This window comes from Leptonychotes weddellii, chromosome 6 (assembly GCF_054177405.1).
Source record: "Leptonychotes weddellii isolate Sample4059 chromosome 6, ASM5417740v2, whole genome shotgun sequence".
Classification (NCBI taxonomy): Eukaryota; Metazoa; Chordata; class Mammalia; order Carnivora; family Phocidae; genus Leptonychotes; species Leptonychotes weddellii.
The window spans coordinates 48,002,163-48,028,370 of NC_138374.1; the positions used below are offsets into that span (position 1 = coordinate 48,002,163).

General features: G+C 40.4%; 3 protein-coding genes across 13 annotated transcripts in view; 2 read left to right on the forward strand and 1 right to left on the reverse strand.

Annotated features, from left to right (window-relative positions):
- The first annotated feature begins 595 nt into the window (after nucleotides 1-595).
- MRPS16 (mitochondrial ribosomal protein S16) lies at nucleotides 596-4,128 on the forward strand. The gene is made up of 3 exons (XM_006731143.3): nucleotides 596-824; nucleotides 1,268-1,528; nucleotides 2,213-4,128. Exons 1-3 carry the CDS (start codon nucleotides 812-814, stop codon nucleotides 2,344-2,346), a joined length of 408 nt encoding a protein of 135 aa, XP_006731206.1. The 5' UTR covers nucleotides 596-811; the 3' UTR covers nucleotides 2,347-4,128.
- A 204-nt stretch (nucleotides 4,129-4,332) lies between these two features.
- The window catches only part of DNAJC9 (DnaJ heat shock protein family (Hsp40) member C9), an 80,418-nt gene continuing 58,542 nt past the window's right edge, over nucleotides 4,333-26,208 (forward strand). For 2 of the 4 annotated variants that reach the window (XM_081822972.1, XM_081822973.1), the window contains exons 1-4: nucleotides 4,333-4,900; nucleotides 5,074-5,214; nucleotides 5,771-6,025; nucleotides 8,230-8,313. In XM_081822972.1, the coding sequence (XP_081679098.1) occupies nucleotides 4,721-4,900; nucleotides 5,074-5,214; nucleotides 5,771-6,025; nucleotides 8,230-8,313 (660 nt within the window). In that variant the 5' untranslated portion in view covers nucleotides 4,333-4,720. Of the gene's footprint in view, nucleotides 4,901-5,073; nucleotides 5,215-5,770; nucleotides 6,026-8,229; nucleotides 8,314-8,671; nucleotides 9,426-20,660; nucleotides 20,898-26,208 lie in introns of those variants that run through there. The other 2 variants (XM_081822971.1, XM_006731144.3) reach the window with 2 other exon arrangements.
- Nucleotides 7,289-26,208, reverse strand: part of FAM149B1 (family with sequence similarity 149 member B1) — an 81,685-nt gene continuing 62,765 nt past the window's right edge. For 2 of the 8 annotated variants that reach the window (XM_081822913.1, XM_006731160.3), the window contains 7 exons: nucleotides 23,418-23,542; nucleotides 20,843-20,949; nucleotides 18,005-18,229; nucleotides 15,965-16,085; nucleotides 15,590-15,715; nucleotides 12,714-12,792; nucleotides 7,289-11,231 (listed from right to left, as the gene is read on the reverse strand). In XM_081822913.1, coding sequence (XP_081679039.1) covers nucleotides 11,158-11,231; nucleotides 12,714-12,792; nucleotides 15,590-15,715; nucleotides 15,965-16,085; nucleotides 18,005-18,229; nucleotides 20,843-20,949; nucleotides 23,418-23,542 — 857 coding nt within the window. In that variant the 3' untranslated portion in view covers nucleotides 7,289-11,157. Of the gene's footprint in view, nucleotides 11,232-12,391; nucleotides 12,793-15,589; nucleotides 15,716-15,964; nucleotides 16,086-18,004; nucleotides 18,230-20,842; nucleotides 20,950-23,417; nucleotides 23,543-26,208 lie in introns of those variants that run through there. The other 6 variants (XM_031025746.2, XM_081822916.1, XM_031025749.2 and 3 more) reach the window with 5 other exon arrangements.

Here is a 26,208-nt window from a genome sequence, read left to right on the forward strand (position 1 = left end):
TAAAGACTCCTCTTAATTTTTTAAAGAGGGTGCAGAGAATAGGAGGGAGGTGGGAGAACAGGAGGGAATGTGGAGGCATATTAATAAACAAGAAGAATAAAATAAAACCTACGTTCATTTATAGTCCGTGTATAGTCTTGGTTCTAACGCTACTTCCTTTATGAAGTCTTCCTGAGGCACCAAGCAAGTATCAGGTTCACCTTGTCCTCTGCTCCCCCAGGACTGTGTAGTGACCACCTTTACTGACTCCGGTGTAAACTCAGCGTCTCCCCACTTGACTGTGAGCTTCCTAGGGGCAGCACAGCTCCCTTTCAGCTAGTTTTCAGCACTGCGCTTCGGCTCTAACAGGTGCAGGATGGATTTGTGCAACACTTAAGCACTTCTGGCCGCTGCCTGGGATTCTCCCAATATTCCTCACTTCATCAGAAACCCACAGTCCAGAGCAGGCGGAGAACACCCACACAGTCCGGATCGCACTACGACCCCCAGCTACACGCAAACTGCAGCGCGCCTTTTTTGCGGCAGTTTAAGGTACGTTAGGGTTCACGGCGTTGCATTGTGGGAAGTGTAGGTGCGGGAAAGCGGAAGGGCCGGGGCGAGCGGAGTCTTCGCTTCCTGCACCGGGGCGCTAGGGCTTGGGTGGAGGGGTGGTGAAGTCAGGGGTGTCGCAGTGGACTTCTCCGCGTTCTTCCTCCGCACCGCCCCCCCGCCGCCCTCCCCGCCGAGGCCGTAGAGCTGATCGGTGGCGGGCGGCAGCGCCCTGGGAGGCGTGGCAAGTGGCGCGCAGGCCTCGGCGCAGGCCGGCTGCACCATGGTCCAGCTCAGTGAGTGCTCTTCCGGGCGGTCGCGAGAGACGGTGGGGGGGCGTGTGGGACCCGATGAAGCAGCTCTCCTAGGCGAGCTGGAGGCAACCCGAACCTGAAACAACCACACTGCCTTACGTTTGTCCCTCTCCTCAGGTTTTTCTCACTTAATCCTTCCTCAATTTATGAGACAAATGGCATTCGGTTTATAGACTAGGCAGCTGAGGCTCGGTCGTGGTCACAGAGGTATTAAATGGCAGGCTGGTGTTGAGCGGATTGAGGAGGTAGTCATTTCTGGCTGAAGTGCATGAGAGGAGTTTCGCGAAGAATATACTATCTAAACCGGGTTGACAGTGATTGATTGGATGTAAGGATGTTTCAGTTGAGGAAGGGGCTTGTTTTATGTACCTCATTTTGCCCATTTTATGTACTCGGTTCTTGTGTGTTAACTTATTTCTCTACAGCTACTGTCCTGTGCAAAGCCTACCGCGGAGGCCATTTAACCATCCGCCTTGCCCTGAGTGGCTGTACCAACCGGCCTTTCTACCGCATTGTGGCTGCTCACAACAAGTGTCCCAGGGATGGCCGTTTCGTGGAGCAGCTGGGCTCCTATGATCCACTGCCCAACAGTCACGGAGAGAAAATCGTTGCTCTCAACCTAGACCGGATCCGGCATTGGATCGGCTGTGGGGCCCACCTCTCTAAGCCTGTGGAGAAGCTTCTGGGTAACTCAGCTCTAGCCTTACTTCATTGAGGGGATTTTAAGGTGAAGTCAGTTTCAGGATGATAAGAGTTAAGAATGATTTTCATTACCTTAGGCTGCTCAGGGCTAGAGTGAAAGCTGAAGTTGTGATCTAATTGTCATTTTGACTGGAGACCCCTATTGTGGACTCTTTTATGAGACTTTATGGGTGAATGGGATTTTGTACTGAAAATAGGAATAGTGTGTCTTGAATGGCTATCTGTCCATTTATCTTTCTTTTTTTTTTAAGATTTTATTTATTTATTTGACAGAGACAGAGCGAGAGAGGGAACACAAGCAGGGGGAGTGGGAGAGGGAGAAGCAGGCTTCCCGCTGAGCAGGGAGCCCGACGTGGGGCTCGATCCCAGGACCCTGGGATCATAACCTGAGCCGAAGGCAGATGCTTAACGACTGAGCCACCCAGTCGCCCCTATCTTTTTTTCAAATAAGGGCATTAGCTTTAGGAAGTAACGTCCATTATCTCCTTGTAGTAAATGAAGGGGAGGGAGTTAGGGGAAGAGATATGACAGTTTGGTGAAAGAGGAGAATGTTTTAAATCCATGCTTTAAGTTAGGTCTCTGTTAGACCTCAGCTCTGTGAGGCTAAGTTCCCAGGGAAACATTGGCTTATACCATGTTATAATGAATGAAAATCCTGTTGCTTTTAGGTCTTTCTGGCTTTTTCCCTCTGCATCCCATGATGATCACAAATGCTGAGAGGCTGCGAAGGAAACGGGCACGCGAAGTCCTCTTAGCATCTCAGAAAACAGATACAGAGGCTACAGAAACAAAAATGAGCTGACTTCAGTGAGCAGAGCATTGGGGGAAAGGTCAACACTTAAAACACTTGTTCAGAGCTCTTAGTTTTATTAGATTTGGAGGTTAATAAATAGAGTTTCCTGAGTCACCCATGCTCTTCTGGCCTGTCCTGAACTGGACTCAGGGAGAAATTTGTTCTTTCTGATGTAGAGCTGGGTCTAGGTACTGATTAGCTTTTTTAGCCTTCATCTGGAAAAGACAGTAGCTCTGGGGTGTGTTGGATTTTGGGTTGGGCCCTGGATCTCTCAGACAACTTTACAGTCTGCTGCCTTCCAATACTTCCCTGTTTGAAAGCCCCCAGCAAGTCTATCCATGGTCCATCTGTGAAGTTCCTTCCTTAATCATCCCACTAGCTCAAGAACACAGTTACTTTGCTTTGCTTGCTTGCTTGCTTATGTATGTATATATGTCATTGTAGAGTTACTTTCTCTTGTTTGACCCATAATATCAAATTTACAAAGGTAGGTTTTTTTAATGAACTTTTAGGCTATAATAGCATACTTTTTAAGAATGAGAAACTGGAAGAAAGGTCATACTGAAGAGTACGTTCATACATTCTTGACCCTTTACAAGTAAGGCTATTCGTGAGGATTATTAGGTGTCATGAAAGTGGGTAAAACTCCATTTTATTGATGGGAGGCTGAGGTTCAGATGTGGAAACTTGCCCAACGCCATCTGTTTTCATTTGGGCAGAGCTAAGATTCAGACCCCAATATGCATACCTGGAGAGCCCTTTCCATTGTCTGCGGCAGGGTGGGTGTGAGATGAGCAAAGATGAGGAGCTTTTCAGAAGTCCACTTAAAAAGCCAGTGATAGAAATGAGGTTTAGGTGTCATAAGTTTGGTAATATAAATGACTGACTGTGCCCCAAGTCCAATATGTCATATCTGCCTCACCAGAACTGCAGGACAAAAACAATCATGATCAGAGGATTTTAGTGCACACTCTGGGTAATACAATTTCAAATCTGGCATAAGACTAGGATATAGAGTTTATAGAGGGACACTAAAGCCCTATCAGTGTACCAACTTACTTTGTTTTCTGGGTTTTATATATTGAGAACAACCCTCATTATGGGGTCAAGTCTCTCCCAAGGTTGTCACTGGTTGGCCTCCCTTGCTTTGAGGGGATTTTGAAGGCAGGGCAGGCTGAGAAGAACTGACTACCTGGATTAGATTGTGGATCTGATCATGGGTCTGGGAAAGAAAAATGCTATGAAAACCATGGGAACTCTGGAAGTTAAAGATGATAATATACTCTGGAGAGTTTAAGGTCTTTGGATAAGCTTTAATTGGTAGAGCAAAGAAGAATGATTATGAAAAGTATTGACCAGTAAAGGGAACTGCTGGGAAATGGGTTAAGGTAAGGTATTATTTTGAGCTATTGAGTTTCTGCCAACTTAAGTATTCACTTTGTTCCCTGGTCTATCCGTACTCTGTGATCTGTATACACATGCTTCCTGTGTGAGTGCATATCCTTTTCCTGATAATCCAGTTTTCTCTAGCTCTAGCCTTGCTCTAGATTTCCTGACACAGTTTCTCACCATCTCTTAGTTGATAGCATTAGTTTATGTTGCTATCTCAAATCCAACATGCTCAAACCTAGCTCTTCATTAAAAAAAAAAAAAAGCCTTTGCTTCAGCAGCTTTATTTTTACTCAGATGAGGGTTTGGGCCATGTCATCTTAACCAAAGTGAAAGGTGATTAAGAACTGGAAGATGATTGGGAATGATTCTGTAATAAATGTTACAGTTTTTAAAAGATCAGTATTTTGCGCCTTTGTTTACGCTTTTTTTTGCAGGAATTAGGAAAGTACTTACCTAGGAGTCCCAACCTGTAGGTTGCAAAATTATCGGATCTTAGAGTTTTGTGTACTCTTGTCAGGATCATTGAAAAAGAACAAATCTATTTAACGATGTTGAACCATGTGAAATCGCCAAATGCCGATGTTATGCTGTTTTTTACTTTTAAAAAAAGGCAAAACAGCAATGTATAGCCTCGACGTAATATAGACCTGACATATATTGAATGAACTTATGCACTGGGAAACTGGTGAGAAGATAAGTGCCAGATTTTTTGAGTAAGGGGAGGAGGGCGTCGTGGCACCGGATCCCCCGCTAACCACACAGAAGGAAGTTCTCGCGGTTGCTCGGGTCTCCGCTTAAGTTCTGGCCACGCCCTCGTTTTGCAGCCGCCGTAAAGTGCGACGTCATGGCCACGCCTATTCGGCGCTTCTTGTGACGCAGTCGCCCGGGGTATTTTTGCGCGGGAAAAGGGGGCAGTCTGGAGCTCTAGCCGGTGTCGCTGGGACGGGCAGTTTCTGCGGGGGTTGCCTCTCGCTCCCTATCCCTGCTGGCTATGGGGTTGCTGGAGCTGTGCGAGGAAGTGTTCGGTACCGCCGACCTTTACCGAGTGTTGGGCGTGCGGCGCGAGGCCTCGGACGGCGAGGTCCGACGCGGCTACCACAAGGTGTCTCTGCGGGTGCACCCGGACCGGGTCGGCGACGACGACAAAGAGGACGCCACCCGCCGCTTCCAGGTACGCGAGCCCCAGCTCCACTGGCCGCCTGGGTTTCTCTCGATCATCTGGCCGCCAGGCCCCGCCTAGGCCGAGTGCGCCGAACCTGGCCTGGTGTTTTCTAATCTTTATTTCTTGCAGCGCGGTTTCAGTGAGGGATGCAAAGGTGACTTTTGGATGCTTTTAACCCGCAGATCCTCGGGAAAGTCTATTCTGTTTTGAGCGACAAAGAACAGAGAGCATTGTACGATGAGCAGGGAACAGTGGACGAAGATTCTGATGTGCTCAACCAAGATCGGGACTGGGAGACGTATTGGAGGTTACTTTTTAAAAAGGTAGAGGACTCTGGAAATTTCTTTGTGATTATTCCCGTTATTCATTCAAGAAACGTTTATTGAATGCCTTCAAGGTATTGCATTTTGTGTTGTGTAGGAATGAGGAATTTGTTCATCTTAAAATTGACATACGTGGAAGTATTCCTCGGTAGATAACCTACAGCTAGCTTTGAAGAAGAATAAGTCTGTTTAACCGTTAAACATACACACATACTTTTACTGAAATGGGTCTTTAATTTCCTGTTGATGTAAAGCGATTGTAGGGGAAGAGGTGGTTTAATATTTTATAAGGTAATGCTTCATTTTACATATCCACCTGTAAGTCTTGAGTTCTTCTGGGAAACTTCCCTTAAATTTTCCAGGTCTGTAGTTTAGTAGTTGTGAAGGTTGGGAGAACGCTGGAAAAGCTTTGGCATAGAAAGTGTGGCTCCTTGCAGTAATTTCAACTCAAGCAACTATTGTATTTGGGAAGAAACATTTCAACACCTACATCTATCTTTACTAGTATACTTTTTATTTAAAATTTTCAGAGTTATAGCATATGTCTCTTATTCAGATATCTCTAGAAGACATTCAAGCTTTTGAAAAGACATACAAAGGTTCTGAAGAAGAGCTGGCGGATATTAAACAGGCCTATTTGGATTTCAAGGGTGACATAGATCAGATCATGGAGTCTGTGCTGTGTGTGCAGTACACAGAAGAACCCAGGATAAGGAATATTATTCAGCAAGCCATTGATGCTGGCGAGATCCCATCCTATAATGCCTTTGTCAAAGAATCGAAGCAAAAGATGAATGCAAGGAAAAGGAGGGTAAGATTTTGAATGCTTTTTTTATATCTTGCATTTTGAATACTTTTTTTGGTATCTTAATTGCTTCCAAAAAGAATGTGAGGGTATTTACAATAATAAAAATATGATTACCAAGAAGAGAGTAAGGGTTAACTCATTTCTTTTCTAATAAAATGAGCATACCAGCTCATTAAGAGAAACTTTTTTTCCCTATTATGTTGTGCTCAAGGATTTTGCTAGGTGGATTGTTTAATATCATCTTAAAATAACACTGAAATACTCTTTACGTGGGCCAGTTCTTTAGCTTTGTCAAGGCTTTCCTCAAGAAATAAAGTAATGGAGCCCAGATACATAGGGTGGACAGTGGTTCTCACTTGGTTAAGAGTTGGGGAGAGGGTGACTAAAACTTTCTTTTTTTGGACTGTGCCTTGTTAATACAGATTTTCTTTTGTTCTTGTCCAGATTGATTCTTGAATTGGACCCAGAATACACATTTCTAAACAAATGGTTTAGTTTATTTTGGTGAAAGTGTCTTCCCAAACACACTTGGAGAGGAACACTTGTGAATAATCAAGAATTGTGGCTTCTGTATCTTATTAAACTGTGGAGTTGGTGAGGGTAGGGATGATGGCAGGGAAAAAGAGCTTAAGGACAGACAGCTGAAGGTCTGGGAGGGAGTGGATTCACAGCAAGCATCTGTTTCTCTGGTCTTTTGGGGAAGACCAGACTGGTACTCAAGTAACCATTGCCTCAACCTGGCTTTCCTAGTGGGCGCTCAGTGGAGAGCAGTGTAAGATTTTAGATGTCTGGTGGGTACCTGAGGTGGGTGCCTTATTTTCTATGGCTGAATTGGAGGTGGAGGTAGGTCTGCAGTTTTGATACAAGATACAGGGGAAAGCTGGGTGGGGTGGGGTGTGTGTGTGTGTGTGGCAAAGTGGAATGTGTATCAAGATGATCATTTTGAGGGTGTGCATGGCTGACTCAGTAGAGCATGTGACTCTTAATCTCAGGGTTATGAGTTAAAGCCCCACATTGGGCATGGAGCCTACTTTAAACAAAAAAGTCATTTTGGCTCATAGGGCACATCTGTTTAGGCCCACTCTTACAGTTTAAGTTGGTAATCATTTTCTCCAGTGAACTGAGCACAGCTGTATCCATTAATAGGCTATTAGCTTGAGAAACTTTCCTAGAGTTGGGGGCAGGTGGATGGCATAGTTTTTAGCGACTCTAGCAAACCTGGGGAGTGGGTATACAGTATTAAATTGAATACAAGGACTGAAAGTAGACAGTGGAAACACTTTTTATTGGAATAACAAAATTCTAATGTATTAGTATTCCCAGCATTAATAGTATTCATTGCTATTCAGAAAATTTAGTGGGGTTTGGGATCTATTATATAGTGTTGGTGCCCTGAAAGAAAGAACAAAGTCATTAACCTTTCCCAAGGTGTGCTTGTGGTATTTTGGAATCAGTGCCCTAGGAAAATTTGGCAGAAGAAGGTGGCTTTGAAATTAGGTAAAGAAAGGTTATAACTGAACTTGTTAGTGTTTATTCTGACTACTTGGGAATTTTATTTATTTTTTATTTATTTTTTAAGATTTTATTTATTTGCGTGAGAGAGAATGAGAGAGAGCATGAGAGGGAGGAGGGTCAGAGGGAGAAGCAGACTCCCTGCTGAGCAGGGAGCCCGATGTGGGACTCGATCCCGGGACTCCAGGATCATGACCTGAGCCGAAGGCAGTCGCTTAACCAACTGAGCCACCCGGGCGCCCTACTTGGGAATTTTAAACCAGGGTTACTCTCAAGGCTGCCACCAGTCACATGTAGTTAAAAAGTGGGTTTCCAGAGGAGAGGAATTTGAGATGCCTGTATCCTGGCAACAGTTTTGAAGGCATCCTTGGTTAAATGACCTTCCCTCTCCTAGCATTTTGTTTTCATTCTTATCACCATGTGGTTTATGAATACTAAACTACTTGCTACCCCTAGCTAGTAAAAATGGGGAAAACTCAGAAATGCTCATTGGAATCAGAGGATCTGCTGCATGCTCTCAGCAGTGTTGTCTTTTAATGAATGACATATTTATGTAATTGTGGTTTGTTGTTGTTTTTTTTAATCTATATAATCCTCAGATTGAAAGGTTCTTACCACAGATTTGCTTTTGGGAAAGGGTATATTTTTAGTATATGCTAGGTTGCCATGGAGTCTAACATGAGTTTCTGTTTTAGGCTCAGGAAGAGGCTAAAGAAGCAGAAATAAGCAGGAAGGAGTTGGGCCTTGACGAAGGAGTAAACTTGAAAGCAGTCATTCAGGTAAGCTTGGCAGGTTTTCTTTGAAGGTTGTCACTACTTCTTTTGTGTTCTGATTCCTACTGCTAATACTTTTTTATAGTGTATAGTGTTGTGGGTATTTTGTTTTCTTTTTTTAAGACATAAGTCATGTACTATGTTTTCATCCTTTTAAAGTGCATAATTTAGTGGCTTTTAGCATTTTCATGAGGTTGTAGAACAGCACTAATTCCAGAACATTTTTGTCACCTTAAAAAGAAACCCCTTGCTCATTAGCAGTCATTCCCTGTTCTCCCTTCCACCAGCCTCTGGCAGCCACTGAGTATTTTTGTCTCTGGATAGCCTTGTGTTTTGAAAGCTTGTGTTTTAACTTCTTAAACAGAGCAGACAAAAGGATCGGCAAAAAGAAATGGACAATTTTCTGGCTCAAATGGAAGCAAAGTACTGCAAACCTTCTAAACGAGGAGGGAAAAAAACGCCTCTCAAGAAAGAAAAGAAATAATGGAATTTTCTCTTCAAAAGACTTCAGGTGTTAATTGGTGCCATCGTAGGCAAGATACAGTCAAGATTTGAAGACAAAAGTCAACCCTGCCCTTGAAAAAAGTTGTCTTTCCAGGCTAAATTATTCAGCTCAACTCTGTAAACCAAGCAGAATCTCTCAACCTGATTTTAGTAGTCTTAGAAATCCCCTGACATTCTTTGAGGTCCTGCATGAAGGAATTTGGTGATTTTTGAGGGAATGGAGGAGAGTGGTATACTTCCTGGCAGTGCTTGCGTCTGTGGATCTTCTGTACAAGGAACTCTTATCTAGGAGGTGGGTCTGTCCCATACTGCCTTCAGCAGTTGTTGTTTTGCCACGCAGGAGTGTGTGCACAGCTATGGAGTATTCAGTGTTGTGTTTATTAGAACAGTAACTCTACCTAGCTAGAACGCTTTCAGAGCCCTTGCTGGACATGTGTCTTTCAAATATTTGCCAGTTTGCTTTCATTTTAATCTTGAATAGATCCTCTTTCCTTTTTGTTTTATTCAGCCAGGTTTTGTACTCTTTGCTTGAAATATAGGAGAAACAGATGTTGAGATTACTTCAGACATCTTTGTAAGACTCTCACATGATGAAATAAACAAGTTAAAAATGACTGTTAAGTTCTGGGGCCTTTTAAATGATCTCAGTGATCATTTAACGATGATCTAGAAAAACTATGAATGGTGTTCAGAGAAGAGAGAAAAGTAAACCAAGTCAGCTTTATAGTAGGTAGCCGGATTTAAGTAGCATAAAGAGAAGTTGTCCTACCTGTAACTGTTGAAAGTCTGTCCTTAAGCAGGTCGCAGACCTTGTTTGAACTTGTTGCCTCATCTATAAAAGGGTGAGGGAGTTGGGCTAAATGACTGCTTAAGGGCTCCTTCTGATTCTCTTAACTTTCGAAGGCAGGCCATCTTGATCCAGTGGTTTGTTATCATGCACTCATGGTATTGATTTGTGAGAATGGTATAGAGATGTTTACTTACATTTAGTCAAATTGGTATGTACACATTGGAATATATGGACATTTTTTGGCAACTGATAAAAGTCTCTGAGTTATAGACTTTTATGCATATGGCATTGAATATATAACAACTTTCCTGTTACTGAGTTTTATGTATGATACTTTATCTGAGGTAAGCACATGACACATTTTTAGTTTGGTTACAAACAGGTTAAAAAATACTCCTTAATTGTATTAAAGTATAATTTAATGCAGGTTGTTTGAAGCATCTGTCTTCGTATGATAGCATTAGTACACTTAGATAAAATAAAAAAATTACCCCTATTTATAATTATTTGAGTTTATCCACTCTGAAGATTTACAGTAAATTAAAGTTCAATGAAATTTAAATAAAATAAATTGAAGCCATAGTTAAAACCACTGCTGCCTTTATGAATGTCCTCCAAAAAAGGTCCATAGTGAAATCAGAAGAATGCTGAAGTTCTATTCTTCTGCTATTAGGATATGTTTATACTAAACTAATTACCAGAGTTTCTGAAATGTTAAGGTATTGCTGGATCACTAATAGAGTCTATAAATTTTTTGTTTACTTAGAGTTTAAGGAGAAAATCTGGTAAGATGAGTTTAATAGTATATATATATATAATATATATATATATATATATATGAATATATGACCACTAAGGTCTTTTAAGAAGAAAAGAAGCATAATCTTGATAGGAAGCAGGCCTTGTGAGGTTGAGCTGTCCTACCTGAAAATATATATACATTATGACTTACTAATAAGTTACTTTATACCAGTGCTCCACATTTATGTCTTTAGTTTCTTAGCCCTTCCATATCTCTTTGCCTATAAGATTGGGCATCTAAAGAGAAAGTTAGGAATGACATCTGTTTGATGAGTAACTCAGATTTTTGACAGCTCTGTCTCCTAAACATGCCTTAAAAATGAGTACAACTCTCCAGAAATTCATACAAGCAGAAGTATTCTAAAGCCAGTGATAATGTTATCAAACAATTATTTGCTGCTTTTTGTGTATGTATAGTCTCATAGAATCCTGTAATAGTTGAGCTGATCATTGTTAACAGACAACATGAGTTTTGGGGATAATTATTCATTTGTTACATCTTTGGGTACAAATTTTAAGTCCAATGGAATAGGTTAACTTATGCTGAAAGAAGATAGGAACTGGAGAGGGAAACAGTATCCATGTAATCTTTGGCGGATCCTCTTTTTTTCTCAGTTATATCAGATTAACACTTCATGAAGATGGTTTTAAGTTGTCTCTTGTATACAAGCTTTACGTCACAAGATGACTGAACACTGACCATGAATTTTTCTCACGTGTTGCCTGCAGCCTGAAGCAGGTTCTTCTCATTTGCCCTATGGTGCCTGCCTGGTTCTAGAGACTGGTCCACCTCTGTTTTGAGATTTTGTAGACCCATGTAAGTGAGGACCTGTCAGACAAAGGTGACATCATAGAGTAACATTAGTAGACATTCTAGATTTGGTAATCTCAAGTTCATATCTAAGGGCTTTTTTGTTCCAGTTATCAGTCGGACTTAAATTTGGAGACTGGGACTAAGTAGTAAAGTATATATTCATCAAGGCAATAAAAACCACATTTGCATTATTTAATCACTTAAAACCAGAAAAACTGTATTAAGATATAAAATCTAGTTTTATTTATTTATTTATGTTAAAGATTTTATTTATTTATTTGACAGAGAGAGACACAGTGAGAGAGGGAACACAAGCAGGGTGAGTGGGAGAGGGAAAAGCAGGCTTCCCGCCCAGCAGGGAGCCCGATGCGGGGCTCGATCCCAGGACCCTGGGATCATGACCTAAGCCGAAGTGAAATCTAGTTTTAGAGGAGAGGCCACTGGGCGCCTGGGTGGCTTAGTCGGTTAAGCATCTGCCTTCGGCCTAAATCATGATCCCAGGGTCGTGGATTGAGCCCCGAATTGGGCTCTCTGCTCAGTGGGGAGTCTACTTCTCCCTCTGCCCCTCCCTCCAGCTTGTGTTCTGTCTCTTAAATAAATAAAATCTTTAAAAAAAATGAACTATTAGAGAAGAGGCTACTGATTAAAAAGGACTAATATGTCTGTTTGACTTATCTAAATGTTACGACTGTCAACAAGACTGAATGTAGTTAACTCTAGCTCAGCATTGCTTCTCTATGAGGACTAATCCAAGAAAGAATCCATGGAAAGCATTCAGAGACTACCAAACAATGCTAACAGGAAATGAACAAGAGAATTCACTTGGATGACAGAGATGGTTTGAGGCAGATTACTTTTTAATGTAACTTGTGGATTAATCTTATTAACAGGAAATACTTCAACTGCCTAATACTTCTGATTTCACCTACAACATGGGAAGGACCCTGATGGTCGTGAATATTATCGTTATAGGAAGAATTAAGATACCCTTAAATTTTCTCCCCTCCTGTGAAAATACAATCTATAGAATATGACTTAGAAATAAAAAATTAATGGGATGGACTCAGACTCAGCATGTCTTGACATTTTTGAATTTTTTTTACCTTGGCCTGGCAGGTTAACTGACCACAGCAGTTTATTCTATAGCAATATGGATTTTGCCAACATAATAAAATCCATGCAGTGTTTGAATGTTATAAACATGACTTACTTAGCTTAAACTTTTTAGATTAAAAAAAAAAAAAAGGTAGCTTACTTTGCCAGAGTGGTGAGAAGTTAATTTACATATGGGAAAACAAATCTGGAACTTGGCTCTGAGCAATAGAGGTCTCCTCTATCTTTATTATTATCCCATTTCCAAAAGGAATTTGAGGTGAATTACAAAGATGTAGGGAAACAAAATGTAATAAAATCTGGAGGAAGGGAAAATAAACATCGAAAACAAAGGCAGGGTCTTAACATAGCCACATCGTAGTAAAATAAAAACCATGGTCCTACCTGTCACTGCAGATCCCCTACCAGGTCGGGCCTGATGAGGATACTCAACAGCACACAAATGATGATACTGTGTATCTGGCTGCAAAAGAGAAAAGATGACACACTTCTTATGATGTGACTTCTCCCAAAGAATAATATGTTAGTAGGTTTACAAGGAAAAACCTTGAAATCAGACAACCATGTAAATGGCATTGTCTGACAATCTGAGGGACAAGTTGGCTGAGTACACTCTTGTATTTTCAGTAAAAAATTCCAAGCCAGAGGCCCACAAAACCATTTGTTAACTTGTAAAAAATTTTTAAGTTGTTTTTCTAACTTTAAGTTCTAAAACTTTATTAATATGTCTTCAAGAAAATCTTAGCACTTATAAAAAATGCATATGGTTTAATATTTAAATACTAAATTTAGAATATTATTCAGAATATTTAAATATTCTAAGCATTTTTAATTGGCTGCCAAGGGAATTTTATCTAATTTAGACTGTACTGTTTAAAACAACAGAATGGAGCCTTTTCAGCAACATTGAAATACGCATGACTTTACCTGCATACTTGAGATGTGACTCAATATGAAACATTTCAAAATTACCTCAAGGAATTTAAAGATTTTAAGACGTGGCTAAAATATTGAAATGCAAATATTAAAAAAAGCTGTCAATGCCATCCTGCTGGTGCTTCTGGAATAAAAAACATTCCTCTCCGTTCCCTGTCAGAGAACTGCTATCAAGAGATTTCAGGAATTTTTTTCTGGTGAAGCCCCATCTTTTTTTATTGGGGTCACCAAACTTCTTTTCTTTAGAGGGCCAGACAGTAAATATTTTAGGCTTTGTGGTACATACTGTTGCAACTACTCAACCCTGCTGTTGAGGTGGGAAAGCAGTCATAGACAGTACATACATGAATGAGTATGGCAGCTCTACTGTAATAAAACTTTATGTACAGAAACAGGCAATTTTTGTGATAAGCCAAGTGGCCCATAACAGTAGTTTGCTGACCCCTTTTCTAGGTGAGAACACCAAGGAGCAGAGCGCTAGTCTGGAAGTGCCAAGCCAGGGACTCGGATCTAGTGCGCTTAGTTACATTGAGCTACCAGCTCATCTCCCTTTGCGTGACAGCAAATTGGGAGAGAAATAGCTAAGGAATGAAATTCTTACTTTTGTTATAAACAGCAAAAAAGAAGAAGAAATGTCTTCATCTGTTTAGTTTAATTGCTAAGGCAACCAAAAATTAAATGTGTTTTAGAGAATCTAGCTGTAGAATATAATCATCAAACACTGCATGCTCTGAATCAAATTTTGAGAAGATTAATAGAGGTTTTAAAGCTTTCTAGGATTCACATTGAGGAAGAATCAGAAATGCTCACATTCCCTTTAGCTCCTGTTTTGGTGAGTTGCCCCCTAAATAAAGCATCTTGAGGTCTGTTGAGTTGAATAGTGTCCCCCATCCCCTGCCCCCGCCAATATTCATGTCTACCTGGAACCCATGAATGTAACTTTATTTGGAAGTAGGATCTTTGCAGATGTAATCGAGATAAGATGAGGTCATATTAGATTAGGGTCAGCCATAAATTCAGTGATTGGTATCTTTATAAGAGGGAAGTTTGGACACAGATACACACAGGGAAGAAGGCTGTGTGAAGGCAGAGAAATTGGGAGTGATGTGGCTGCAAATCAAGGAGTACCAAGGATTGCTGGTGACCACCAGAAGCCAAGAAGAGATGAGAAAACATCCTTCCCTAGAGCCTGGAGAGGGAACATGGTTCTACTGACACCTTGATTTTGGACTTCTAGGCTCTGGAACTGATAGAATATTCTGTTTTAGGGGCGCCTGCATGGCTCAGTTGGTTAAGCGACTGCCTTCGGCTCAGGTCATGATCCTGGAGTCCTGGGATCGAGTCCCACATCCGGCTCCTGGCTCAGCGGGGAGCCTGCTTCTCCCTCTGACCCTCTCCCCTCTCATGCTGTTTCTCTGTCTCTCTCTTTCTCTCAAATAAATACATAAATACATAAATATCTTAGAATATTCTGTTTTAAGCCACCCGGTCTGTGGTGATTTGTTATGGTAGCCCTAGGACACTAATATACTGTCCCATTAATTTGTTCTCACCACTCTTTCAGTGGAGAATTGTATAGTGCTTTAGGCTGATACAATCAAGGTTTATAAGTTGGAATAAGTGGGCTTCAAATATCACCATCCTGAAAAGTGGTAGGGGATTTGAGGCCCCTGGCTCCTAGGCACTGAGTGTGGCTCCAGTTCCCCAGGCTCTTCGAATCCTTTTGCCACAAAGCAGATGAGGTGGGGTTGAGTGGCTGGCCTACAATCCGGTAAGGTCAGCGCATGACTTCCAACCTCCCAACTAAGCTTTTTCTATTACTTGCTTAAAAGTAAAAGGGCCAGTAAATGCACATTAAATGGTAAGGTGATGTGAGCATCTCAAAACACCAATTTAAAAAAATGAATGTCCTGACTTGCCATCCATCAGTCCACAGCATAATCTGATACCACTTTTGGTGTAACTCCATAAGAGCAGTGTTAGAGAATGAGTTATACTGATTTGATGTATTGGAGTTTAACATTGTTTTGCTTATTCTCAGAAGTATTTAATATTTAACAATTTAAATTGTTTAAAATGTGTGACATGTATAAGTCATTTTACCTTATTCTTCATTTTATCTTATTACCTTTTTTTAAATTCTATTTGAATGTCAGAGACCAGTTAGAATTTCAATGAAATGTACTTACTACACTATTTTTATTGTTAAGAGCCTCCGCTTTTATTCTTGGAGTTGATTAAGGCACTATGTGAAATCTTAAGTCTGCCAAACTAGTTTTTTTCTTTCCCCAACTGTCAAGACCATAGAGGAAGTATGTCACTACCAAAAATGATTGAGTTGTGTTGGGCCTGGAGAAAAAGTCAGGTAAAAGGAGCCTCTCCTGGGGCTGCTGATGGTTGGGCTCATCCACCACTGCACTTCGAGCTCGATTGGAGTCACCATGGGTTTTCTGCAGGGAAGACAAAAATTACAGAAACCATTAAACAATTTGTAGCCAGAGCTGTGTATGTCCTACATCAACCCAAGTAGGCATGGTAACTGCAGGCCAAGGAACTCCAATTCCATTGTTATAAAGTTAGGATTCAGTTTGTACTTTCGACAAAATATAGTATAAGTTAATTCCAGAACACGGATCCTGCAGAATTACTGTCCCTGAGGTTTTATGAGCACATATAAAGGCAATAGGAGAAAGACCTACCGTTTGCCTTTGTGGCCCGGCAGTGCTCAAGTGTTCCACTTCAGCTGTGCCGATAGGGGGCAGCAGATTGTTTCGACTCAGGGGCATTGGTGAGGGAGAGAGCGATTCAGCGGCTACTGGGCTGCAGATCCCACCAGCAAACACCAAGATAAGAAAGCATAAAGTTAAAACAATACAAGCAAACTGATTAGAGTCAAATGAATGAGGGAGATGAGTTTAATGTCATGTACAGAATGCTTTAAGCTTCCTGTGTTTCTAAGTAAAGCATGCTCAGTGAAAGGATTTTGGAAAATCAGTTTGGGGGGGAGGTTTTCATAATACTTTATGATTTTTGTTGAAACTTTATCCTGGGCACACAGCAGAAGTTGACCCTTTGTCTCACAGAGAGCTGGACAAAAACAGTTTTCCCTATCTGGTGTTACACCATTTTGGTGTTAACCTATTAAGGGTTTGTAATTTCACATCTGGTGGATTCTCCACAGTTCTGGGCCTTTTGGTTGTCCTTTTCACTAATAACAGTAGTCCTTCCTTATCCACTGTTTTGCTTTCCATGATTTCAGTTACCCATGGTCACTGGGGTCTAGAAGTAGATGATCCTAATTCTGACATATTGTCAGCAGGTCACTAGTAGCCTCGTGCTGCATCACAATCCTCCATCACTCCCCTTGCTTCATCTCATCACGTCGGCATTTTATCATCTCACATCACAAGAAGGGTGAGTGCAGTACAGGAAGATACGAGAGAAACCACATTCACATAAATTTTATTCCAGTATATTATTATAATTGTTTCACTTTATTATTATTGTTAATCTCTTACCATACCTAATTTTGAGGTTAAACTTTATCATAGGTATGTATGTATAAGAAAAAAACATAGCATATATAAGGTTTGGTACTCTCGGCAGTTTCAGGATCCACTGGGGGTCTTGGAACATATCCCCTGTTGGTCAGGGGGGACTGCTGTAATTATAATTCCCAGGTAAAATTCCTAAACTTTCCTTCCAGTTTGTAGCATTATGCATATTCAAGACAGTACCTGGAAATCAATGATACTTTCATGTCCCAGAAGAAACAAGGTAACTTGTTTCCACTTTGAAGAAACTGTCAGAAGGTATGAGAGATTAATTATACTTCAAGACTGCTTATCCTCAAATAAGTGAATCTATAACTATATCAATACCAACATCAACAGAATAAAATAGTGAGTAGGTGAGAAGAACTCTGGTGTCCTGACAAAGCTTTTTGGGCGTTATGGACATCTCTTTTAGTGAATCTATTGGGATAAATTAAAACAAGCTGAAAAATCAAAGTCAAGAAATAACATGTTGGGAGGGAAGTATAGTGAGGTGCTTAATTAAGAAGCTGAATTCAAAACATAGTTAAGCTATATTATCTCATACCCTTGATCATAGTTTTAGAAGCAAACATCCTAAGATGTTTTGTGAATCAGCAACTAATGAAAGAACTTTATTTAAAAAAGTAGGCGTCTAAGTATTTTTTGCATGACAAAGCTCAGAGTGAATTAAGGATGGGAAAAGGAAAGAATATGGTTAGTGTTACTTCCTAAGAAGTGCTAAGGGATATTTTCCCCAGTATATAGACAAGTACTTATCTGAGGTTAAAATGTTATCATTGTCAATGGAATAAGCAGATCCCAGTGGTACAGAAAAGTATTAAAGGTGAGTTAACTTGTTTGGGAATGAATTTCACTGAGCATGTACTCACTAAGGAAAATGTTTGATAAGACACATCTATCTTATTTCTTCGATAAGTGTCACTGAAGTATTCTAGCCAACATTTTGTTGTAGAAGTAAAAATCTTTAGCTAAATTAACAGAAAGATCCAATATCTGAATTTTATTCAGATTTAACTATATTTCTTTTTCTGTTGGATTTAAACCAGGGTGTAGTCCATCATGAGAATATGTAATGATTAGTTTCTAGACACATATTTCAACCTTACATTTATATTCATTCTCTATATAAAATTCTTCATTAGTTTTACCACAGTTTCCAAAAATTCCACTTTTGAAACCTACACTTGGGATCCCCTGAGGATTTCTTCCATAGGTCTTGGCGTTCCAGCACATGAATGGCTTGTGCTGATGGGACGAAGGGTACGTGGTGGGGGATTGCGTCTCCTGGTAGACTGCACTGTGTATGACAGAGCCGATGTACTAAGCTCCAAGGCTCGATTTGGCCAATTTCGAGTTGAAAGGATGGTACTGGATCCAGGTCTCGTAAGTAACTTGTCATCGAGATCTCTAGTGGCCAAATCAGAAACTCAAAATGAAATCAACATTGCTCTGTATAGGGAAACAGGACTCAAAGGCTTAGACTCTACAATACATTTAAGGGAGAAAAAACCAAAAGTAAGTAACCTAGTTTATACAAGTCATGTAATCTAGCTCAGGCATGAGAATGTGTCCTTAAAAGAAGGACATAATTTTAGTCATACAGGTAATTTACTAGAATGGAGATTTGGGAAAGCACGTCCATTATTCACTGCCATGACAGTCACTTCTTCAGTTACAGTGAGGGCTGACCTGAAGATTACTTGCTCTAGGGTGCTTCCCAGAGTTCACCTCAGGGACTGGGATCCCTACTATATTTGAGGCATTCTTTGTGCTGAAGGAAAGACTTAGTTGAAAGGCAAATAATTACTGCTTAGGAGCAGTGTGGCACCAGTGTGGCTCCCACTCGAAGATTAAAATGCTGAGCTCGTTGGAGCCTTCAGGGGTAGGGGTTTGGGTTCCTTGGAAACCTGGAAGCAGGCAAAGGGCCCCAGAGCCTCGTGCTGTGCAGGGCACTGGGACTACAGTAGATTCCTATCTGCATAAGCAACTGAAATACAACAGTTTTCTGGAAGTACTCTGGTAAGTAGAATGCCATGTCCAAACAGCTAAGTAGCTTAAACTTTGTCCTACAGATTCAGGTTTTTGTTTTTGATTTTTAGGCAGATGAGATATTTGCATTGTAAGACACCGGAGAAATAGTGTTTGGACAAGGAAATGGGGGGAAAGTGAAAGAATTAAGCTCTGCCACATGCTCTTTTGGCTTTCAGCAAGTTCCTCAGACTTTGAGGCCACTTTGGTATCCTGTAGTGCAAAATATACCTCAGTGTTTGGAGGACTTTGAAGGGAAAATACCCACCACGAAATGGAGCTAAACCTTATGCATTACTCACAAGAGATCGTGCTGGTCTACCTGCCTCCGTAACCATTCACTTATTAGCCTTTTCTTTACATACCCTAACTGCTTTCTATGACAGAAGCTTTAGGCCTTAGCTGCTCTACGCCTATCTTGTCTTCTGGACTGCTCATTCATAATTCTGGATTCAGTTATCACCTTTAGCCTGGTAACTTCTAGATCAACCTCCAAATCTGACCTTTTCCATGTTTCCAGTGAGATGGCTTGGCACTGTAAACTCAACCCACCCCAAACCAAATTTATCTTTACCCTACAACAAGCTTCCCCTGAGCTTTGAGATCTCAGAGTTGACTCTGGTTCTTCTGTTTTTATAGAATCTGATTTCTTTTACAGTATCTCCTAAAATATTCCATTCCTTTATCCTTTGCAACAACTTGAGTATGACTTTTAGTAGCTCATGCTTGAACTCCTATATTAGACTCTTTATCTTCAGTTCCTCCTGCTTCAATCCAGTCTATTGTTCTTCTGCTGTAAAATCTATCTTTAAGATTCCTGACTTAAATGAGTGTGCTCCCTAGTGAAATTCATACATTGGTGGGAGTGTCAAATGGCATACTTTGGAAAACTGTATGGCAGTTTCTTATAAAGTTAAACATACACTTACCTATCCTGTGACACTTTCTACATATTGACCCAAGAAAAATAGACCATGGGGCCACAAAAAAGACCCATGCAAGAATGTTTATGGTGCCTTTATGCATAAGAGCCACAACCTGGAAACACCCCAAATGTTCATTAACAGGAGAACAGAAAACAATTGTGGTGTGTTCTTAAAATAGAATATTACTTGGCAATAAAAGAAAAGGCCGCATGCAACAACATGAATGGATCTCAAAAACATGGCATTCAAAACCGTACAGTCTGGTCTCAACCTTCATTAATTTCATAGTCTTCTTCCCCACTCATCACACCACGATATATTTTAATTCTGAAAGACTGTCAGTGATCTTTGGTCAGAAGCATTAAAATTCTGACCTATCCCTTATCTTACTATAGCAAAACTGGTCTTGGGGCACCTGGGTGGCTCAGTCGTTAAGCGTCTGCCTTGGGCTCAGGTCATGATCCCGGGGTCCTGGGAAGGAGCCCCACATCAGGCTCCCTTCTCCACGGGAAGCCTGCTTCTCCCTCTCCCACTCACCCTGCTTGTGTTCCCTCTCTCACTGTGTCTCTCTCTGTCAAATAAATAAATAAAATTTCTGAAACAAACACACGAAAAAAATTGGTCTGCTTTCTCTTCTAAATAATTTGTATTTTTTGTCTCCAGACCTTTTCCCACACCACTCCTCCTACCTAGAATAGTCTTGTTGCTCTTCTCTGCTTATCCAAACTCCCATCTTTGAAGGAAAAATTCATACTATAGGTACCCACCCAAATGTCTCCCTTTCGGATTGTCATGCATTCAGTCTGGGCACCACACACTTGACATTCAGTCAATGCCCTATATGGTTAAGTCTCTTTTTACCCGTGTGTGTCTTCTCTTTCCAGTTACATTATCAGCTCCTTGAGGGTGGAAACCATTTCCCTGAGATGTTTTTACTCCCCAGATGTCTCTGTGGTTGCTTGGTAGGTACTCAATATATGCATGATGATTGACTGATTTAGCTTTCCTTTTATTTCTCAGTGATCTATGTAAATTCTAGAGTCTATTAAAATTTTACACTTCTTACAGTAGCTTGTCCATTAGGGAGAGATTTCTTGGCTGTAGAGGCATCCCATGAACCAAGAGACCATTCACATTTGGCTGATGACCACTTGCTGCTTGACAGAGATTCATCTATATGTCAAAGGAAAATGTTACTTATTATTGGTTGGTGAAGACGCTTGCTGGGTTTCCCAACTTCGCCAAAAGTTAATATTTTCAAATTAGATCATCTGTACATTTTTCTCCTGTGCCTTAACTTTTGTAACGTCTTTGGCCAGTAGCCCAGCTGGGGCCCCAAGTCCACTGTCAAGATGGACAGCAGGTTGGGGAAGCCTGATCAACTGAGATGAAAGCAGTTAACAGCCACTCTGATAGGGGAGCGAGAACTTCATTACTATCATTACTTACATTATATTAGGAAAGAAAACCTAAGAAGAAAAAATATGGAACAAATATAGAAACAAGAGTAAACTCTGACATAATCTCTTTTACCGTCAAACAGTCTTATGCTCTACACAAACATCCTTTCTCTTTCACTACCCCTGGAGCAGTCAGCTATCAGTCATAACCTAAATTCTGAAGACAGTTGTTAGCAAGAGCTCTAGTGCTAGCAGGATTTAATCTTCTGTGGCCTGACATTGCCACCTTGGAGTGTTGTTGATTTTCTCTGTCAGTCAGCCGTGCCCTTTCTGGTCATGTCCTCGGCCATAGCATGCATTTCCCTCCTAGTTTCTTTCAGGAATATCTGAATTAATGCTTCTCTTTCCTTTGGTCATTAACAGCCAGAAACATTTAAGTTAATTATTCATAACTTAGGCTACCTAACCCATAGACCACTTCAGCATGTTAGCAGTGTTATTACCACCAAAGGAACATTAGTTCACCTGGTTAATTCTCCAGTGTGGTAAGATATGAATGGGCCTTGCTGATTTTATTTTTAAATAACCCATTTGTAAATCCAGTAGGACAATATCAGGCCAGTATACCACCAAAGCAAATACTAGGTCTGGTAGTAAAACCCAGGGTTGATGAGCATGGCTTAAGGATTAGAATGCCCCCGCCCTCTTCCCTGCCTTTTTTTTTTTTTTTTTTTTGTCACAAGTAACATTGGGAAACTATCATGTAGAAACTGGGACTAGAGAAATTATACAGGGATGAGACCAAGCTCATTAGCCTTCTGCAAGAAATGGCCATGTTTATGCTTGTCCACAGACTTCATTGGGACCACTTCTTCCTTTCTTTGGCTTGCCTTTTACGCCTCTGTTATTAACCAGTACTAAACACCCAAAAGGCAAAAAAGTCAACAGATTCAAATATAAAAAAGCAAAGCAAAACAGGTAGGTTGAGATAAAAGGGAGTCAAATGGAGAAATTCAAAGGATAGGATGTTAAGGCCACAGAACATCTGAGATTGGCCTCCCTTTCTGTCATATCCTTTATTCTCCCCCAAACAGACTTAGGCTAACCACATAGCTGGTTCTATATGCATAATTTATGGATGACTTTAAAAAAGAGCTGACTGAGGGACGCCTGGGTGGCTCGGTCGGTTGAGCGTCCGCCTTCGGCTCAGGCCCTGATCCCAGGGTCCTGGGATCGAGTCCCACATCGGGCTCCCGGCTCGGTGGGAGCCTGCTTCTCTCTCTCCTCCCTGCTCATGCTCTCTTCTCACTATCTCTGTCTGTCTCTCTCTCAGATAAATAAATAAAATCTTTAAAAAAAAATAAAAATAAAAAAAAATAAAAAAGAGCTGACTGAGGGGCGCCTGGGTGGCTCAGTTGGTTAAGCGTCTGCCTTCAGCTCAGGTCATGATCCCAGGGTCCTGGGATCAAGCCCCACATTGGGCTCCCTGCTCAGCAGGGAGCCTGCTTCTCCCTCTCCCCCTGCTTGTGCTCTCTCTCTCGCTCGCTCGCAAATAAAATCTTTAAAAAAAAGAGGGACGCCTGAGTGACTCTTTCAGTTAAGTATCTGCCTTCGGCTGGGGTCATGATTCCAGGGTCCTGGGATTGAGTCCTATGTCGGGCTCCTTGCTCAGCAGGGAGCCTGCTTTTCCCTCTGCCTGCCGCTCCCCTTGCTTGTGCTCTCGTGCTCTCTCTCTCTCTGACAAATCTTAAAAAAAAAAAAAAAATGGCCATCTGTTTTAAAAAAAAAGCTAACTGACAATTATCAACCCTAATTTGCTATTAATTTTTTTAAAAATTTCTTTTAGAGAGATCACATGTGTGCGTGCGCAACTGAGAGCTAGAGGAAGGGGGTGGGGCAGAGGGAGAGGGGGGAGGGGCAGAGGGAGAGGGGAGAGAAGAATCTTAAGCAGGCTCCACACCCAGCGCAGAACCTGCCACGGAGCTTGATCTCACAACCCTGAGATCATGACCCAAGCGGAAATCAAGAGTGGGCTGCTTAATTGACTGAGGCACCCAGGTGCCCCACTATTAATTTTTTAAACTTATCAATGCAAAGAGTCATTGGATTATTGTGATAAACATATAACTTTACTGAAAAGAAAATTGAGTCATAAATAATAAAATTAAGGCACATAACTCTGAGCAAGCTTCTGGCAAGAACAGTCCTAGGTTCTCCAGTACATTCCTGTGTGGGGCTTACTGGATTTGAGGTGATGGCCGGCACCTTCGACTGTGACACTCGAGGTAAGATCAAAGGTTGTGGTTCATTCAGCACACAGGGGCTTTCTGAAGCTGGTCTGGTGATTGCAACATTACTCTCATCATCTGAGCAAAGGAATAGAATCTATTATCCATGGATATCTTCAGACCCACAGCAAAACAGTAAAAAAATCTTCCCCAAGAGTTCCTAGTCTCAAGCTAGGCTTCACTCATTTTTGCAGCCCAATTTCATACCACCTGCATGTTTAAAAACAACAACAACAACAACAAAAACCCATAAGAAGTTCAAGTGGTTTCCCAGGCTGATGATGCCTATTGGTATGTGGCAGAAGGAAAAAGAAAGATCTGTAGAGCAAAGCTATCCAATAGAACACTTGGAGTTGATGGAAATGTTCTACACATGCACTGTCTCATATAATGGCTTCTGGCCACATGTGGCTCTAGAGCCCTTACACTCTGGCTAGTGTTACTGAGCAACAGATTTTTAAAGTTTTAAGTAATTTAATGAATTAAAATGTAAATAGCCAAGCAGATTTGGAAAAGAAAAAAACTACAAAGGAGAACTAAAATTGCTAAAATTAAAAACAGCAGAATTAATAGATTTAGATACTGCTGAAGATAATTAGTGAACTGGAAGAAAAAGATGTGAAGAAATAATTCTGAATTTAGTGCAGAGGAAAGGAGATGAAAAACATGAACTGTACTCTAAAAAGTTAGTTTTACTGTATGTAAATTATACCTTAATTTTAAAAATGGACAAGTAAAATCACGTGAAACGTCCGTTTAGACATTGACAATTAAACATTGATCAGTATACTGATGAGACTGTCAATACAGAAACTGTAAGTGGGCATAGAGAACTGGTACAATCATGTTGGATAATTTGGTGTGATCTAGTAAACTGAAGATGCATATTCCCTATGACCCAGCCACTCTATTCCTTGGTATATACCCCAGAGGAAATCTTGCACTTGTGTACCAAGAGAAATGTTTAAGATCGTTTATATCATCATTGATCATAATTGCAAAACACTGCATTTGGGGATTTTAGCACTTTTTACCACCAATTATGGTTCCAAAGCTCAACTCAAGATGAGGAATCATGTTTCTGAGTAGAATTAATATGCCCTCTGGGTCTTCATTGTTTCTAAACCACTTCCATTATCATTTGGCTTACAGTATACTGTAGTTTCATTCAGAGAAAGTATATCTTTTCTTGACAAAAATGTCCAGTGAAGCTTGTTTCCCCATTAGCAAATTAGGGTTAATAATAAAAATAATTATTCATTTTAATTATATTATTAGTAGTTTTATTTTAAAATATTCTTTTGTAATTTGGATTTTAAAACTGGCCTGATTAAAAGTTTAAATGACCATAAAAATAAGTTAGAAAAATGTTTATATTAGCATTTTATATACTTTTGGGTTACAGTTGACAAACCTTAAAATACCACAAGTTGTCACATGGTCCTATGTAGTATGGTTTTTTCTCATGTAGGCGGAGAAAAAGTTGCTTTAGTAGTAGGAATAAGTTTGTACCAGCACCCGCAGGTTGGCTCTGAGAACAACTAACCAACTGGTCCACACCAAAGCCAAAAATCCAAGAGTTCTCTTTTCATACTTCAAGATGTTATTTTTAAAAAGTAATGATAACACCTAACATTTATTGCACTGTTACATATTCCAGGAACCATTATATATGCTTTAATTTAATGTAACTCATTTATTCCTTACACAACCCTATATTATTGTATTATATTGTTTTATAGATGAAAAACTGAATCACAGTGAGTTTAAGAGACTTGCATAGGGTATAAAGTTCATGTCAGAGCCAGAGCTCAAATAGGTTGTCTGGTAACAAACTGCTTTTAACCATAATAGTACATGACTTCTCACGGGGATAAATTTGGCCCATGCATGGGCCAAATATGATCCATTACCTGTTTATCTTACTGCAGTAAAACATGCATAACTTAAAATTCACCACTTTAACCATTTTAAAGTGTACAACTCAGTGGCATTAAGTACATGCATAATGCGCAGTCATCACTAGTTCTGTAACTTTTTCATCACCTCAAAGGGAAATCTCATGCTCATTACCACTGCTAGTTTTTGTAAATAAAGTTGCAAGAGTACTTTATTTTCATTGCTGTATAATACTCTCTTGTATGAATGTATCACACTGTACTGTTGAGGGACGTTTGGGTAGTTGCGAGTTTGTATTTTCCAGCATGTGGTGCTATTACGGACATTCTTCTGTATGTTTTAGTGAGCATATATACTGAGCACACAGGAGTGTACATAACCACATTCACTCATTTGCATATTGTCTATGGCTGCTTTCAAGGGCAGAGCTCAGTAATTGCAACAGACTGGATGGCTGGCAATGACTGAAATAGTTAAAACCTGGCTCTTTATACACAAAGTTTGGTGACTTCTCTTTTAGGGGGTCAACTCACTAAACAATCAGTCCACTAAACCACTTAGAGATCCTCCAGCTCCATTTCAAGATCAATTTCTTTTTTTTTTAGACTAAATTTCAAAATCAAACAATACAATGAAATAACCCTAAATTTATGGATGCACAGAAAAATAAACTAAAAGGATATCAATTTACAGTCCAACATTGGTAAATTGTGAAAGTTGAAATGGAAGTTTTCTCTGATATGTCGGACTTGATACTGAAAATTGAAAGAGTTCCTTTATTTATCACCAGTGTTTATTGTTACTGCAGTTCAGATATAACTGTGGACTTTATCTGTTATTTCCAA